Source organism: Stigmatopora nigra, chromosome 18 (genome assembly GCF_051989575.1).
Source record: "Stigmatopora nigra isolate UIUO_SnigA chromosome 18, RoL_Snig_1.1, whole genome shotgun sequence".
Classification (NCBI taxonomy): Eukaryota; Metazoa; Chordata; class Actinopteri; order Syngnathiformes; family Syngnathidae; genus Stigmatopora; species Stigmatopora nigra.
The window spans coordinates 8,029,679-8,047,005 of NC_135525.1; the positions used below are offsets into that span (position 1 = coordinate 8,029,679).

At 41.0% G+C, this 17,327-nt stretch overlaps 1 protein-coding gene across 4 annotated transcripts in view; it reads right to left on the minus strand.

Annotated features, from left to right (window-relative positions):
• Positions 1-17,122, minus strand: part of LOC144211251 (uncharacterized) — a 30,697-nt gene extending 13,575 nt beyond the window's left edge. For all 4 annotated transcript variants that reach the window (XR_013329551.1, XR_013329550.1, XR_013329549.1 and 1 more), the window contains exons 1-7: positions 16,426-17,122; positions 13,622-13,699; positions 11,518-11,583; positions 3,075-3,226; positions 2,712-2,796; positions 1,428-1,743; positions 657-1,185 (exon numbers count right to left, since the gene is read on the minus strand). Coding sequence is in view for 1 of the 4 variants with exons in the window: in XM_077738336.1 (XP_077594462.1) it covers positions 657-1,185; positions 1,428-1,743; positions 2,712-2,796; positions 3,075-3,226; positions 11,518-11,583; positions 13,622-13,699; positions 16,426-16,545 (1,346 nt within the window). In the remaining 3 variants the exon portion in view is untranslated. The remainder of the gene's footprint in view (positions 1-656; positions 1,186-1,427; positions 1,744-2,711; positions 2,797-3,074; positions 3,227-11,517; positions 11,584-13,621; positions 13,700-16,425) is intronic.
• Positions 17,123-17,327: the final 205 nt, after the last annotated feature.

A 17,327-nucleotide genomic window follows, 5' to 3' on the forward strand; every position in this document is an offset into this window, starting at 1 on the left:
CTGTATATGAAAGAAAAACAAATTGAAAAAGTGAATTCAACCACCCCCACTTCTTTTTAAATTTTCCAACTTTATGATGTGGTTTCTCCAAGAGATGAACCTGAAGAATGATTGATTTTTTCATGGTGGTTGAATTTATAAGAGAATGAAGTGTCTAAAACTGCAATATTGATCAATAAAATTGCAGAAGTAGCAGCAATGACAACTGGCGACGTTATTACCTCAACGCACTGATAATTAGTAAATGCATTGGAAGAAAAGGAATAAATCAATGTAAAATGAACAAAAGGTGTGTTTGTATTAACACAAGCATTTGTATGAAAAGTGAGGGTGCTTGTGTGTGCTCCCAGGCAGAGAAGAGATGAAATGAAAGAAAGCAGGAATCAGCGGTGACCAGCAGGAAACAGCATTGGGACAGAGGTGGAGGGGTTGCTTGAGAATTAACTCAGTTCAGAAGCCCCTGGAAAAGATCAAAACAACAAAATCATCTAGCAAAGATAGCAAGAGTGACAGGCCCAGAGCCCAAATCAATAAAGAATACAACCTTGTGGATGAAAAATTTAAATACTGTCATGCAAATTTAAGTCTGTTTGATATAACAAATATTAAAATGTGTTATTATAGGGCAAAATGGCAGGCTATTTCTCTCTTCTCACCTGCGCTCTTCCCCAAACAGCCGTGCCACCTCCTCCCGCCCGGGGCTCCGTGTACGCTCCCGAAGTTCTTGTCGCTTTTTCTCCGAACGAAAGGCTTCCCGGTAGCTCATCCTGCGAGCTCGCGGCACATCCGAAAGCGCCGTGTACTGCCTGCCTGAACGACTTGCGCTATTCACAATAGTGCTCCCTCCACCACCGCCTTGGCCCTCCCAGTTGGTAGTAGCAGTACTGCTGGGTTCTGAGTCTAGTGAGCTCTGGGAGGAGCTGATGGTGGAGTAGCTAGGAGATGCAAGTGTTCCCAGAGAGGGGGGATAGGGAGAAACTAATGGTTCAGCCTCAGAACTGTACCTGGGGCTAGACGCTCCTAAGGAACAGGATGAGGTCGACGTGGACAGGGGTAGATGCTGGGGCTGCTGAAGAGGTTGGGAATTCTGGGTGGGTTTTGGAGAGGGCTCAGACTTGGTCTTCTCCAGGGAAAAGTAACCACTTTCAACTCGTACTTTGCGTCCTGTGGTCATTGTGCCACCGTCTGCAAGTACAATGAAAATAAAGGACAACGGCTATCAGTGTGTATACATGTTGAAGAACAAAAATGTGTGTTTTAGATGGGAAAACAGATTCCAAACTACCAAGACATAGGACTTAGTTTCCTATTTTTGATTCTTTAAATTTAAAAGTAATAGAAAAGATAAATAAAAATTCTCTATACAAATATATGTGTATATATATATAAATAAAAATATTATGAATTAGATGCTACAGCTTCCTAACCATCATGAGTAGTGATGCTGGACTCCGGCTGGCTCTGCCCCAGTTGGCTGAGACAAGAAGCACTGCGACTACAAGGGATGGCGGTTCGACTCCAGCGGTTTTCCTCCTGCCACAAAGTAGTACGGCTCATGGGGACACACTCGGCGTTAGCGATGCTGCTGGGCAAGCACGGGATGCTGCCTCCTCCACTGCTGCAGCCGCCACCCCCGCTGGTCACTGTCACCTTAGCGGGACCCGGTTCCTGGATAGGAGTTTGGGACGGAAGGAGTGGGAGGGAGGATGAGAGGACATAATGGGAGGCAAGGTCACAACGATGCTAGGGGAAAGGGGAAAGAGAAAGTCCAGTGAGCTGCAAATATATGCCATATACCAAGAAAAACAATCACCACCAACATGCAATTGTTTTAATTGTTTCCGTGTCAAAGAGGGGGGAAATAGTTCATTCTCCTTTATCTTGATTGAGTGTGCGGTAAAAATCTATAACCTGCTTTTTCAATTTTAGTGGTGTAACAGGGTTGAACTCACAGGGTGTCCATTCATGTCCTTAGTGCAAAAACACTGGATTGTAGTTATCTCTCCCTGCCAACCAAAATATGCTTTTATTGTCAAATAAAAACTAGATATTGTGGAATAAAATGATACTCATTTTCAGGTCTTATTTTTTTCCTATGAAAAAGTATAATGGGTTACCTGTGGTCTGAAAAATATTTATAAATTGTGTAGCGTAATCCCTAAATCCCACAGGACACTGGGGAGGTCATCACAGTCAGTTCATAATACATGTGATATTTCACTCTTGCGTAATTCTCTCAAATCTGACCAATCCCCGTAAATTATGCTCAACCACAACTCTCATAAGGATTGGAACTTGTTGTGATTTTCCCAGAGTTTTATCGTTTATGTTTGTCTGTTTTGCCACACTCCTCCATCCTCATTTCCTTGTTTACAAATGCTGATGTGATAACTCCCACAGAGATATAAATCACTGTGTTGGGATTTGGTAAACTAGAGGCTTTTTAGAGAAGTCATAAAAAATGTTTTTGTTTTTAAAAAGGTTTGGGGGAGTTAAATAATCCATAAAATAGCCTGTGAAAATGTGGAGGACTGCACAACGTCAAAGCTTTCTTCTACAATTGAGTTATGTAATGTCAGTAAACTCAATTTTAATACATTGTTATTTGGGGAACCATAAAATAGACCTCAAATGAAACAGAGACACAAACAAATACTCTTTAAACCGTGTGACATTTTGACACATTAGAGAAAACATTAGAGATGTATTACCTGCTGACTTGGTGGATCAACTTTGCGCTTCTTCTTCTGATTCTGCTTATTCGTTCTGGGGTACACGGTCAGAGCTTCATGCCATCTGTTAAGATTTACAAAAGTATTAATCTAATGTCACAGGAACAAGAAAATGTCTTAAAATGCAACACAACTAAAGTTAAACAGTACTGAGGTTGTGTCACCAAAAGGTGAACCAGTCTTAACAAGCCAGGAGAGGGCATAATTGTATCAAAAAGCACACATTGGTCTCCACTTTTTAAACTTGGCCCATTACACTGAACTAAACTGCTCACCTGACCCAGTTCTCTCAAACACATCTACTGTGGAGTCTAAAATTTTTTTTGTCAAACTCCCATTTACCCGTTAATAATTTCTTTGCACTCGGCCCGAATGAAGTGTTCGTTTTCAGGAGTGAGGATGCACAAGGAGTTCTTCTGACCCGTCCTGGACTCTCCATCAATGACATCGGCACACTGGTTCATATTGATTGTCCCTTGGGGAAGAGTACTAGGCTGCAATACACAAACAAAAGTACACGTAGAAAGTGAGAGAGAGTGAGATAACTCAATTAAATAGACAAACTGGCACATCCTTCCCAAATGACTTTCTATCCTAATCTGCAAAAACATCAACAAGGTATCAGAATTTGCACAGGAGATGTCAAAAGCTTTGAGATTTATTTTTCCCCCCCTCATTCAATTTTGTACATTTTACAGTTGCCGAATAAAGACATATGAGTAACGCAAAGCAGAACAAGTGTTCTTTGAACAACATTCGGGTCCTTCCTTCACATACGGGAAAAATTATAGCATGTAACCACTGTGGTGTCTTGGTGTCTATAAGTACCAGCCACAAATGATAAATTACAGCCCTCTGTGCATCGGCGTATAGGACCGAGACAAGATTAAAAGGCATCACACTCAACATGGCCGATGACCCAATAAATCGTATTCAGGAAAGTGATTTCCACGGCATTACCGTGTCGTCAAGAGTACCAAAGCAGTGAAAATACCACGGATGCACTCTGATGTGGATGGAGAAGTCAATGGTTGATGGTAATCCCACCCTGTGGCGGATGATGAGCTGGTTTGACCCTATTCCTGTGAAATGTCACTTTAAAGGCTGACCTCTTTCACATAAGCGTAGTGTGTCTTATGCTGATGTACTGACAGACAATCAAGTACAGTAATTCCATTTTTTTTAAACATCTGTATGTGTCAAATGGGCCCACGGATTAAACGACGAAGGACCCTCAACAGGGCGAGGGGTCGGCTTGGCAGCTGTGTTTGACAGGTAGACTGACAAAAAGACCCCGAGAGAGCTGGGCAAGGGTCTGGTAGGCCTGCTTCAAATTGCAAAAGAAGGACTGGCGTCAGCTTGACCTGAGAGCCCTGTCACTCTCAGACTTGGCGAAAAAAGGTAACGTTGTTGACAAAAAGGCAAAGTGGCAATGGGGATTAAGGATCATTAGCCGAGCTGCTGGGAAATGTTGACTTCTGCCAGTGCCCATGCAAATCTCGTCTTTGAGCGAGTCAAGGCTGGACAGAAAAGTCTTAATTCTAAGAACAGAAAAAAATGTCTTATGCATTAGGGGTTGAATTCACAACAGAAATTAAATAGGGCTTACAATTCAATCAATTTGAAAAAATAAGCCTGCTGCATTAATAAACTGTCTGGGTGGCAGTGCTGTTGATATTTGTAAGAAGCACGAGACTCCACTCACACGTGTGGACTCTCCTTGGACTGTGCTTGGGTCAGCTGACCAACATACACACACACACTATTGCAGCCAGGGACACAATTGCCCCCAGACCAGGGCCCCCTTTACCCCATACCTCTATCACTTATCCCAGACCCTGTCCCCTCTCTCCGGGCCATGTCCGACCACAATGAGCCCTTTGTGTGGCAGCAGCAGATCACACAATGTAGGATTGTCCACTACCACAGTCCATATAAGCACTCCTCCCGTTAACCCCTCAAACAAGGAAATAATAAAGAGACAACAGATTTGGGCAAAATTAGGAGGAATGACAGTCATATTTCCAAACCACAAGTCAAGAGATTGGAATGTGACCTGTGATTGAGTCACAGACATCATCACATTGTTTTCCACGACATTCTTTCTAAATCAAACCCACGCAAAAAAAAATCTTGACTGCCCGATTTATTTAGTTACAAACACCTGTAAGACGATTGCAAACAGCTGTCTGGTTTCTGTCTGCCAACTTTGAACTTGCCAAATTAAAAATGGCTACGCCCTCAGTCTTTATTACTCTTTTTCACGACGTGTAACAACAAGAAGACACAAACGGCTTCCAAGGTCATCACCCGGGAACCCTGCAGTCACTCGTCTTTGTTCTCAAAAGACATCAAATGTGAAGAGGAACACCACCGATGAGCTGGCACTGCATCATGACTGACTCACGAATATGGCAGGCATTCGGGTCCAACATCCTGCTCATTACCGATAACAGAAATCGTGCAATGAAAAACTTTCCTTAGCAACCTGGGATAATAGACATAAACATATTTAGGGTTGAAAGTGAACCCACAAGCTTATCCTCGGGTGCCAGACGGATGGAGTCACCTTGAAAAGTTGTGTCGTAATAGTCACGCATCCAAACAGATGCAAAAAAAAAAGCTACTTGAAAAGTGAACCTTCATTTGAGCGACCGTGAACGAGGTTATTATAATGCATTTAACTTGACAGCCGCATTACGGCAACTTTAAACATGTCTTTAGTCTAATCTGCATGGCAACCAAGGACAGTGGAGAAAACAGACTCTCACAGTGAATTTGGAAGTTATAGAACTCCAATGCCGTGAATTCAAAGCACTCTGTGTCTCAATATCTGTTCGTGCAATGACACAAAATGGACAGCTGCAAACTCACTCAACACATTTTCAAGCAGGTATGTCAGAGAACGTGGGCAGCTAGTGTTAGTCCTTATTCGGTGAGAGGAGCGTGGGTGGTTTCACATGGCTGGCCTCGTCAGAGATGGGGATGCAGAGGAGGAGGATGAGGAGAAAAGTGTTGGAGGATGAAGAGCATATCGCCATGGCTATTTCCAAAAGGACTGTTATGAAACTTGGTCATATGGGTTTAAGTCAAACACCCTTATTTAAAGCACACACTTTTATAATGCCTATGAATGGTGAATGGTGAATCACCAATGGTGAGAAGTCATTTAAGATGACGACAGATTGGCTGGGAAGTGGAGTAAAACAGGTGCGATCACACACAATCTAATAGCAGATTTAGTGTGTGTGTGTGTGTGTGTGTGTGTGTGTGTGTGTGTGTGTGTGTGTGTGTGTGTGTGTGTGTGTGTGTGTGTGTGTGTGTGTGTGTGTGTGTGTGTGTGTGTGTGTGTGTGTGTGTGTGTGTGTGTGTGTGTGTGTGTGTGTGTGTGTGTGTGTGTGTGTGTGTGTGTGTGTGTGTGTGTGTGTGTGATTTCCTTGCCTGATAAGATTTCTCTTGTGCTATGCAGCTATTTTTAGTACAACAATTGCATCTTTGTTTTTGCAGCTTTGTTTATTAGGCCACCCTTTCTTACAGGTTCTGTGTGTCCAGAATTATTTGCTGGTAATGCTACAAAAAGTCACTGATTTGCTTTTGTAAAGCTTGTATAAATACTGTGTACATATTCTTTTTGCCTTCTGTATTACATAATTTAATCTTTACTGTTCTTTTAAACTTCACAGATGAAAAGAGCAGTTGTCACAAACATGATATATCTTGTCCATTTTTATTTTCCAAGCTAGTCTATTCCAGTTTTCTCTGAAAACACAACGAATGACTCATAGGACAGTAAATATTCACAATGTAGCTCTGAACAGAACTCCAGAAATATCAACTCAAACCAACACTACCACCCACGGGATCACACATTTCTCTGTGACACTTATATAAACCCTCCAAGATTATAAATAAAGCAATTTTATGTAACAGCGAATTATTTCTGAACCTTTTATCGTCCTCACTATTGCTACTTGTATCATTTTTCCATTTTAAAAATCTGGAACCAAACCCAGAAGGCCATTCCTTCTGATAATATCAAGGCTGCAGGCCTCCTCTGCTCTGAACAGATGGTTGGCTTGGCTGAGGTGAAGGGTTGAAGGTCAAGCTTTGCACCTGTCACAACGTGAAGACACATTTTGCTACAGCTGCCATGCCTGCAGTATCAGGCTGGGTTACAAATGGACTTCATCACACCAGGACATCTTTCAGTGAGAAACAGTAGAGCCCAATGCAATAATTCCTTACTTGTGTGGTTTAAAGCCATAAACCAAATGAAAACAATTTCAGAGAATCATAGTGGTGCAAATGTTTTCTCATTTTTAGCAAGTTTTCCAAATTCTTGGTGTCCCTATAACGCCCCCTCCTTAACATACACATACAGCTCTCCATCTAAATCACTGTTTTACAAGACATTGTCTCTGCATTGACCAACCTCTCACCCGAACACTTTAAACACACTTTTTATTTTTTTTTTTAACCCAAGTGAGGAAAGCAGGCAGGGGGAGAAAAAGAGATGGAGAAGTTGCACAACAGGGCTGGCTGCTTTCTTCAGCCACAATGATTTATGGGCCAGAGCAAAATGGAGTGAAAGACGGGTGTACAAGAGGTTGACAGGGAGAGAGAGAGAGCAGACAACGATGGGAAAGTGAAGCAGAGAGAGTAATGGGATAAGCAAAGGTGACGGACGCCTATGTCAGTTAGTGTCGTGGTGGCTGGCTTAAGCCAAAAGTTTTTGGAGCATGTTCTTCAGTAAAAGATTAATGATTGGGGGAAAAGACAACAACAAAAATGGAAAAAAAGCACAAAGTATCTTGAAAACTCTAAAATCGACATCTAAATAATGAGCTTACGAAATTTAAACAGGGAAATGGCAACTTATTTTCCAAATTTGTGTATAAGTATTCAAATTCAATAATGTACTATTCTAACTTAAACATTTTGGGACTACATTGTGAGTTAAAGTTTCAGTATTAGTACAACATATTGACTGATAGAATAAATGGAGTAAGAGCTTAATTCTGCTCATTAAAATGACTTTGTTTTAACTTCATGAAAACAAGTGAACCACATCAATCTAGAAATGATATATTAGCTGTATTTTCACATACTGGTTGCAAAGTACAGCGTCGCCACATCTTATTGTGACTGGTTGGTTGGGGACCATTTGTATCTTGAGCCTGTCATTAGCTTGAATGGCAGTTCCGCACAGCCTGATGATTACAAGCTGGCCTGCAGACTATTCCCATGCTTTTGTGGCCTTGCGTGATGCGAACAGTGACCCTACTGTAATCCATGGTTGTTTACATTCCAACAGATCGGTTACTACTGGATTCACAAGGAAGGAAGGGCAGGGGTTAAAAAAAAAAAAGACTTGAGCATCCCTTTTGCAACATCAGCAAATGCTTCACCCTCCAAAAAAACACAAGTCAATCCAACAATAACCTTGCAATCTACTCAAAGCAACTCCCTACTTAACTTCCACACTTGACTTTCCTAGCCATTGTTTGCAAAACTGAAGTCTTGCATTTTAGTGTCCCTAATTCGAAGAGTCCTGGTGGATAGTCTCCAGTAATTCCCGGCAGAGAAAGCCTACAGGCAACTGCACACATCCTTCCAACTCATTCATCTCCCAAAATGCCCCCCCGTCATTCCCAGTCGAACGCAAGACAAAAGCCCATCTAAAGAACGCACAATTTTAAACTCCTCAGGGTACAGAGGGAAGAGGTTTTATGCAATGTTTAAGCATACCAAAGAGCTTACAATTGTGAATGTAAACACTAGTTAGTGCTTTCGTTCTTCAGGATTGGTTGGAGAAAGCAGAATGGTGTGTGTCAAATTAACAAAGAATGCACAAAAAATGGGAATAGGAAGTTTCTCAAAACTTTTGGACAGTGCTTGAGGGCATAGGTCCATGATTTTGAATTCCAGTAAACACAGGAAATTAATTGAGCTGACATAAAATGAGACGAACTTCAAGGGATAAAAACGTCATGAGAACATGATGTTCTTGTGAGGAATAATGAGGGATGTGCTAGACACGGAGCAGTCACTTCAGTTTTCAATCATTTTCAATGCACATTCAGTGAGCAGCCTTTGAGAGCGGGAGTCTTTTCAATTACAGGCATAATGTTTGGATTAGGGGATGAATAACTATTTTATTTTGTAGTCAAATATATTATGTCTAATGGACAGTTAAAGGTTTTTATGTTGACTCATTGGTTATCAAATGGGTTCAATTGTATTGGACATTAATCTCTGTTATTGGCCCCAAATAAATTTATAAATTCACCAATTTACAGAAATTTAGACACTTGTTTGACAGTAGCACCCAACTAAACTATTTTTAAACGAACATTTGCAAACCATTACAAATTAAACGTGTGTTTGTACACAATCCAGCCTGCAACAAGAAAAATCAATACAGTATTATACAGCAAAATTCAAATAAGATGAAAGTACTATCAATGCAAATAAGTGTCGCATTATTAACAATTTAGAGCTGTTATTATAATGTGGGCGATATTCATTTACAGCACTCGTAGAGTTCTTAACCTGACAAGTCCTGAGCACCTACTAACCGATGACAGCTTCTATTTATTATGTAACTTGAAGGGTTTGAACTGTTCAATTCTTAAACTATGTTGGCAAAAATACATGTAAAATGTCATTAAAAAAAAATCTAAAATACTCTGACAGGTAACCAAGACATACCGTTATCATTCAGGTGATTAATTTTCTTGGCTGATCAAGTAATTGAGGGATCTTGCAGATGCTTTCTATTAAATTCTTATTATCTCTTGTGACAGGAAGTATAGTGGCAGCAAATGATGGCTGAAAACATGAACATTTACTGCCAGCCCTTTTGCTTTGGGCATTTGTTACTGGAATAAGTGACAAAACATGTCGCCCTTGGCAACACAAGAGTCTCCCCGAAATAACTGCCAGTTGCCCTGGGAAACGGGCTTTTATAGTCTAGTACAGGAGACTTCCAATTGTTCACACTTGCTCCCTTCAACTGAATGTATTTTATGACCATGTGTACTAAAACATCAACAAATTATACATGAAAACGCTTGACCTTTCCAAATGCAAAATACAAGTTGTTGTCACCTAAGCTGCAATTTATTTTATAACAGAATGCATTCTCTTTTCTACAAAAAAAAGCCATCAATTTTTTTCTATGTGCTCCTTGCGCAAAGAGGAACCAGGGTTGTGCGTCACAAGGGGGTGTTCACCACAGGTGGGCGACTCCAAGTTAATGGCTAAAAGTATTGCGATATCCCAGGCCCCTTTGCTTTAGCCGGGCCACATCCTGCAGGTTGGGACCGCAGCCCATCTGGCTTTGGTTAAAAAGATACAAAAGCCATTAAAGTGGCCCAGGAGGAAAACAGAGGGGCACCACCTCATCTCACCAACATTCTCTCGGTTAGGTTGCAATGTGGTTTGGAAAAGTGTAATATTGGGAACAGATAGTGGTCATTAACTCATTTTCTGGTAGCCAGACGGTTAAATTGGACCTGATTTAGACCACAAAACAACATTTTAAAAAGGTATACCACTCAAACAGTGAGCAAAACACTATCAAATATAATCTATGAGCTAGAAAAGTTAAAAGGCATGTGCTGACACCATAAAGATCGATGGCCATAAAGTTGGGCAACCGGCCAAGAAACGAAGTACAAATGATTACTGTCAGGCTCTACTTTTAGAGTCACTTGATATTTCCCGTTTCTGATCCTTTCCATCCTCCTTCCCTTTTGATCCTGAATTCAGTAAGAAGATTAAATAAGTATGATTGACAACCAGCGAACAATAAAGAGTAGAAAAAATACTTCCATCACTATCCATACACTGGCCCTTAATTGTCCAAAAAAATACTTTTTAAATTTTTCCCACAATGCAATGATGTAGCAACTTAAAATATACAACACACGCATGCCCTCCATGTACAACTCAATCTGAGTGGGGGGAAAAATGCAATTTCCCCTTCAAGGTTTCAATTCAAATCCTTTCCATCCGTATTATATAAACACTCAGCATCTCTTGTGCCAGAAAATGCCACATGTAGAAAGAAAAGGTCAAATAAAAAGGATGTGCTGATGCTTCAACCATAATACAGCGTGCTTTGAAAAGCATTTGCTTCTGGGTCAGTCAAAGCTCAACCACATGACACACAGTGCAACTAGAACCAAACAAGAACAGGTGACTTAGAAAAACACACAGGCTATTCGATACTGAACTTCTGGCACTGTAAAACAACATCCATCTTCCTGGCACCGAGGTGGTTTTTCCAGTTTTTCTTCCCGAACCCAAAGGAATCATGAAGATCTTGCTCAATATTTGAACAAGCCACAAACTAAACAGACAGCGCTCGGCACATGACGCTCTTCATCAACACCATGTGTGGTGTAACTTCATTCCTCCTGACATCACTATGCTAGTTTGGATGTTAAACATGCTGACAAAATAGTCCTGGGCATGTCTCAACTCATTGTTCATCCTTGTTTTATCAGGAAGGGAAAAATATAGTTAAAGCAAGTCAATGAAGAAAATTTGCAATTATTACAAGTTTTAAAGTGTATTTTCCTAACAGACATCTGACTAAAAGGCCAAATTTGGCCTTAATTTTCAAACAGTCCTTTTTGAAAAATCTAAACAGCCCAAGTTAGTTCCTTCCATTGTTTGATATGATAAAGGTTTTCATTACCTGCACATCTATTGCTGTCAATCACAACCCTAGATAAACAGGTCCTACTAAAAAATAATAATAATAATTTGTACTCACCATTTCATCCAAAGCATAGCGAAGTAAGCCATGTTCATAAAGGATGAAAAACCTCCTTTGCCATTTCTGCATATGGAAAAAAAGATAAAATAACAATTAACAATCACAGACAATATCAGAATTAATTATTTTTAAATTTAACAGCACACATGACTTCATAGTGCAATTCAAAATATGGCAAGATATAACACAATGAACCATAGCCATAAATTTGATTAATATTTGTAGAATATCATCACCAACGGTCAGGTTGACCTTCAGTAGAAATACTAAAAAAAAAACTGCAAATTGAGTCAGTGTTGCCAGATTAAAAAAAGCTTTGGAACCAACAACAGTGTGAAAGTTATTTGGCTGCACAAGAAAATGTGTCACTCCCCACCCTACTAGCCACAATTTGGCTCCCCGTAACTTGCTTGTCGCTAAACGACATACAAATCAAGGTCTCTTTTGGACATAGTGGAGGAATGTGAGCCACAAAAGGAGAAAAAAAAACATGACTAACATTTCTTGTGTATCAGAAATTCTGAGCAAAGTCCCTCCAAAAAGGGGCCACGCAGTTGAACTAGACGATGACGGCATAATTAAAAATCAATTAGACAATATGATTCATCAATCCATTTGGAAGTGAGGGAGAGAATAACATGAAAATAACAAAATTGAACTCCGGACCTCAGAACTGTGAGTCAGACGTTTTAACCACTATTTCACCGTCCCGTCCTACAATAAAATTCCAAGTTTAAACGGAAAAAAATTTGGATCAATGCACTCTAGGGCACACACATGCAAAGAGTAAATATACACAAGCTAACCTTAGGTAAACATTTACCATGTGTTGGCAAGTGAATTCTTGGAAACTTTTAAGCAGTGACTACATCACGTTTTGAAACAAGTGGAGCATCAGTTTATCCCCTTGCATTACTGTATACAGTAGTAGGAAAGTTTTGTTTAACATATGTAGATATGGAAACATGCCTTCAGGTGGAAAATGGACTAACAGATAAAAGCAAGCCAAAAGGTAAATGAGTGACAAGAACTAACTAATCTAACCATGAGTGTGCTTTTTTTAAGAGCAGTGTATTGACATCTTTCAATTTAAAATAAGTAAATGTCTCAAAAAGGTAAAAAAAAACACTGCTTTTGTAAAACTCAAAAAATGGTGACCATTTTCTTTAGTCCGTTTTTCTCGTTATCTCATAGCGTTCTTTTTTCGACCCCCCCTCCTATCTTTAATGGCCACTTTGCTTCAGACAGTATTGCATTACTATTGCTTGGCTCGAATTCCAACATAATCCATGAAATATTGAAGAACGCTTTAGAAGGTTCCAACATGTGTCACCTGCTCCTGCAGTTGATAGTTCTTGTCACCTGCAAAATAGAATCAACTTCTTCTAGAAAGTATTTTTAAGGCTACAACGTTGAAGCAGCTCACAATCAGACATGGTCAAACATATCAGTGTTGTCAGTGTAAGCAGAAGACTGTTGACAACAGAAAGGGGTGAACAATCCGGAGGTGCTTCAGCCCCTCCACCAAAGAAAACATATGGAAGCCATCAGAGCGGCTGTGAGAACTGGGACTTTTCCATCACCTCCCCCACATTCTCCCAGGTCCACTTTTGGGATGCACCACCACCACAGTTTGTATCTGGGGGTCGATAAATAAGGCAGTGCAACCGTGCGAGGCTCAGATTACGAGATGCCAAGCATGCAGAGTTCAAGGAATCCTGTGAATATCAAGCTCATTAATGCCTGGGAACTACCGTTCTCATCATTACGGGCAACATTCCCACCGGAAGCCTTAGTCCGCTTTTTCCCATAAAGTGTGAGAATATACTGCAGATATCAAATTGAAAACATTTCCACTATGTTGTCTACCCTATAACTTATCTTAGAGACCATCAAATTAGAAAATCTGAAATGGGTGCTCAAATTCAAATATTGTTTTTGCTAATAACCATCTTATATGAGTTAACATTGCTTAGTTTTGTTCAAATTGTGCAAAAAACACCTTTGATGTGCCATATTTCCAAAGTATTGGCTCTTGATTCGACTCACAAGCAAAAATGTATTAATTTACATACATTTGACCAGAATTGATGCCACTTACCCGAGATCTGTGCAAAGGATTGTCAAAATTGGTCCCCTCCGGTGCAAGAAGCAACCATCCTCCATAAATAGCTTTAGCCTGTTAGTGAGAAAGCATAATAATCAAGACCAACCACTAAAACAGAAACCTTAAGAGTATAATTTTGCTTTTATTGAAATAGTAGCTGATTAGATTAGTGGACAGCTCATCCACAGTGACCACATCATTAAACTAAGCCCACAATTCAGATCGCTGGCATTGGTAGTCAAATTCACTTGCTGACTTGAGTTGACTGCAAGCTACTTTTTCCTGCTGGCCTTATTCCAGTGCACCATGCCGCTTTTCGGTGGGGGGGTTCTCAGGAAAAGCCAACACACAAGATTTTCCCCCCTGATCCTCAGGGAAAAAAAGTGTACTAGTGGGCAAAGTGGCTGTCGGGCAAGAAAAACAACATTGGGGGGTGTTGGTGGCCACAAATTTGCAATTTCAATTTTAAAGAAATGTGAGTTGGCCTGGCATGCTTTCGGAAATAGTTTCTGCCACATACTTGAACGGCTGCCACTTGAGTAGTCAGCAGTTATTTTGAGTCAAACGTGCCCTGCCTGACCACAGCTGACTTTACGTGCAAACGGCAAGAAATGTCACGAGATGTTTGCGCTCAGATAAGATGTAAATCCTCAGCAAAGTCAACGAAAATCCATAAACCGGTGAGCTAGAAATCAACTCTAACAGCATTGACATTTATAGCCGCGTGGCTCCTCCATCAGGGGTTTTGATTACAGTCATGACTTCACCCCCCCCCCCCCCTAAAGCCATCTATAATCCACCTTTAAAATCTGCCTTTGTTTTGATTGCGAGAGGTACGAATCATTTCTAAGCGTGGCGACCGGATAAACAAAATGACGTAACAGCAAAGTTCAATCTTCACTCCCCAATGCAATTGTCAGTGGTTTGTGGGCCAACTATCTGATAAGCATTCTGCCTGTAGGACTGAATCACACTAGCACCGGCTGCGTTTAAGCCTGTAAAAATATGCCTGAAACCTAAGGAGATTGTACAGAGTTCAGGAAGGAAAAAAAAAAAAGAGATCTTGTCTTTCCTCACATGACCTGACAGCGCAGCCCTGTTTGAAAAATGCACTCTGATAATTCCAGGTCGACTTTTCCCCTTGAGTGGTTTAGTGGTTAAACTGCAAGTGTTGCAACAGCTCCTGGCTTGGTCGTTTCTCCGACTGTAACGCAAGCGAGAGTCTACATATTAAGGCCAATAGAAGATCTACAAGAATGAAACAAATGGGCCTCCAAGCATTCTTGGCTTTGCATCTCAGGAATGACTGGCTCAAGTCGGTAGTTTGACAGCCGTGGTTCATCCAAAAAGAGGATCATTTCGCTGTTAGACGTCCCATTAAAACAGGATTCAAGTCTCTTGCAGCCAATGAGTGAAAATTTCAACAGATTATTTCACAAGCAATTGTTTCTCATGAGAGTGATTATTTGGAAAATGTCATCCAGCTTCCTGCAGCGGATGTGCCCGACCTTAGAGATTCAGCTCGGGCTTCAAAACATGAACCGAATGACACCAAAACACCGGCCAAGCACTTCAGCGTAGGAAAACTTTACAACTAAGACATGACCGTCTAGGTTGGAGGTTGACAGCCGGTGGTCCGCAGGGGAAAGGCGAGCTATTTATTTTCCATCGTAGGTTGTTTTTTTTTTTGGTTTTTGAGTTAAGGGAGGAAAGTGTGCTGCTTTTCCAGAGATGCCACTCCGACCAGCTGGGGAAATATTGTTAGAATAATAGTATTTGTGATTAATCAACAAAGTGGAACACACCGTAATGCGCTTTGCGGACAGGCTAACCTGAGAGGAATCCCAAAATGAGGATGAAGATGTCGTGATTGTTTTTGCATGTTTTTTTTAACATAATCAATCAGCAGGTGGCCAGATAGTATATGAATCAAAGACCCTTGACTCAAATCAAACTGTAATAGTTGTATATGTTATTTTTCAAAGAATTGCTTTCCTATTGTCTTCTATATGGTGATTTACATCCCCACCCCTGACAGTTTTTGGCATGTATTTTGACCCAGTTAATCAGAAAAAGCAGTAGATAGTGTCAAGTGGACTGGAAAGCTTGGGCAGAGGCCTAGTTTGGCATGAAATTAAGGTCAATAAGAGCCCCTGGCCGGAAGACTAATTGAGTTCAATGAAACAAACCTTTGCACTTTTAGTCTGTCTACCCGTACAGCCGAAACACGCCCACCACATGGCCATTCATTCCATTGAGTTCATGTTCATTAATATCACACAACACAGTTTGACAGCCGTGCCCACCCACTACTTCAAATGTGTTCCGCCATCCGTGTCCATCTAAAACCTCCACATTTCAGATGACAAAAACTGCTCTGCATTAACAAATGTAACACGCGTGTGCAACAAAAGCAGTCAAGCACAATTACAATTGCAAATTAGATGTTGATTAGACCATTATTTTGGATCTGCCTTTTGCAACTCCTCATGTATGCAAAGAAATAAATTTAAGATCATTTATCAGGTCTTAATTTGCCTTAGTTTGTTGAGAGGTCTGCAAGAATTGGACGTCAATTGCCGTCAATGGCAGCCAGAGAGTTTTTACTCATAAATTACAGTACTTCTAGATAACTTAATGAAGTATTTTCTTTTTCTCTTGTAGTTTTATACCTACTCCGCCCACTTTTGGTGAAAAACACGCTGTCAATGTTTGCTATTGCAGTTCTTTGACTTTCAGTATTTTTAAGAGACTTTCTGGATCTTGCAATAAAAAAAAAAAAACATGGATCTACTCACCTGGCCGAGATCTTCATCGTTGAGCAGGTGAGATTCTCGAGGTTTAAAACAATTCTGACATTTACTCTTGTTAAAAATATTGGCTTGAAATTTCCGACAGGAGTTCTCTTTGAATGACATGGTGATCAGAGAAGGACGTTATGTACTAAAAAATAAAAAATAAACACTTTTCTTTTTTTAAAACTATGGAGAACTTTCTAGATCTAACTCCAGGTTAAAGGTTACCCGAACTTGCACTTTTAGGTCACGTCTACGCCTGTCATCGTGCCCCGAGTTGGACTTAACGTTCACCCGTTAAATTGTCTTTCGTTTCGACGCCGATCGACAAGTTGTGGACGTCGTCGCCCAGCCCCAACAGATCTGTCCTATTTCTCCTCCTTATTTGCGCCGATCAACAAGGCGACGGCGTCTGGTGGTGGACGACACTGCGGTGGTCCAGGCGGGTCCCGTCAGCAGCAGCCTCCATCGCGGGGGCAGCGACGCCAGTTTACCGTAAGGGAGTCCGATCTGATCTGATCTGCCTCCTTTTCACGAGGGATAGTGCGTGCATACGTGTTCCGCTTCCGGTCTGTGCATTTTATACGTTTAAAACGACGCCATCGACGCAGCTGTTGGCTTCATTTGCACTGCCGAGTTGGATGTTTTCGTCAAAATACCCCCTTTGGCAGGACATCCAGTCGGTGCGGAGTAAGGCGGGGACAACTGGGAGATTAGTGGAGTCACTGCAATATCACCCAATCACACGCCCCACACTTTAGGACACTTGGGAAATGGACCAATCAGATGTACTCAGGTTCTAGCTCTCAAACTGTGGGTTTTAAACCCTATCCAACCACTGGGTCGCGGGCCAGGATAAGTCCAAGGGACATTTGGTAGGGGACAGGTTGGAAAATTTCCCACCA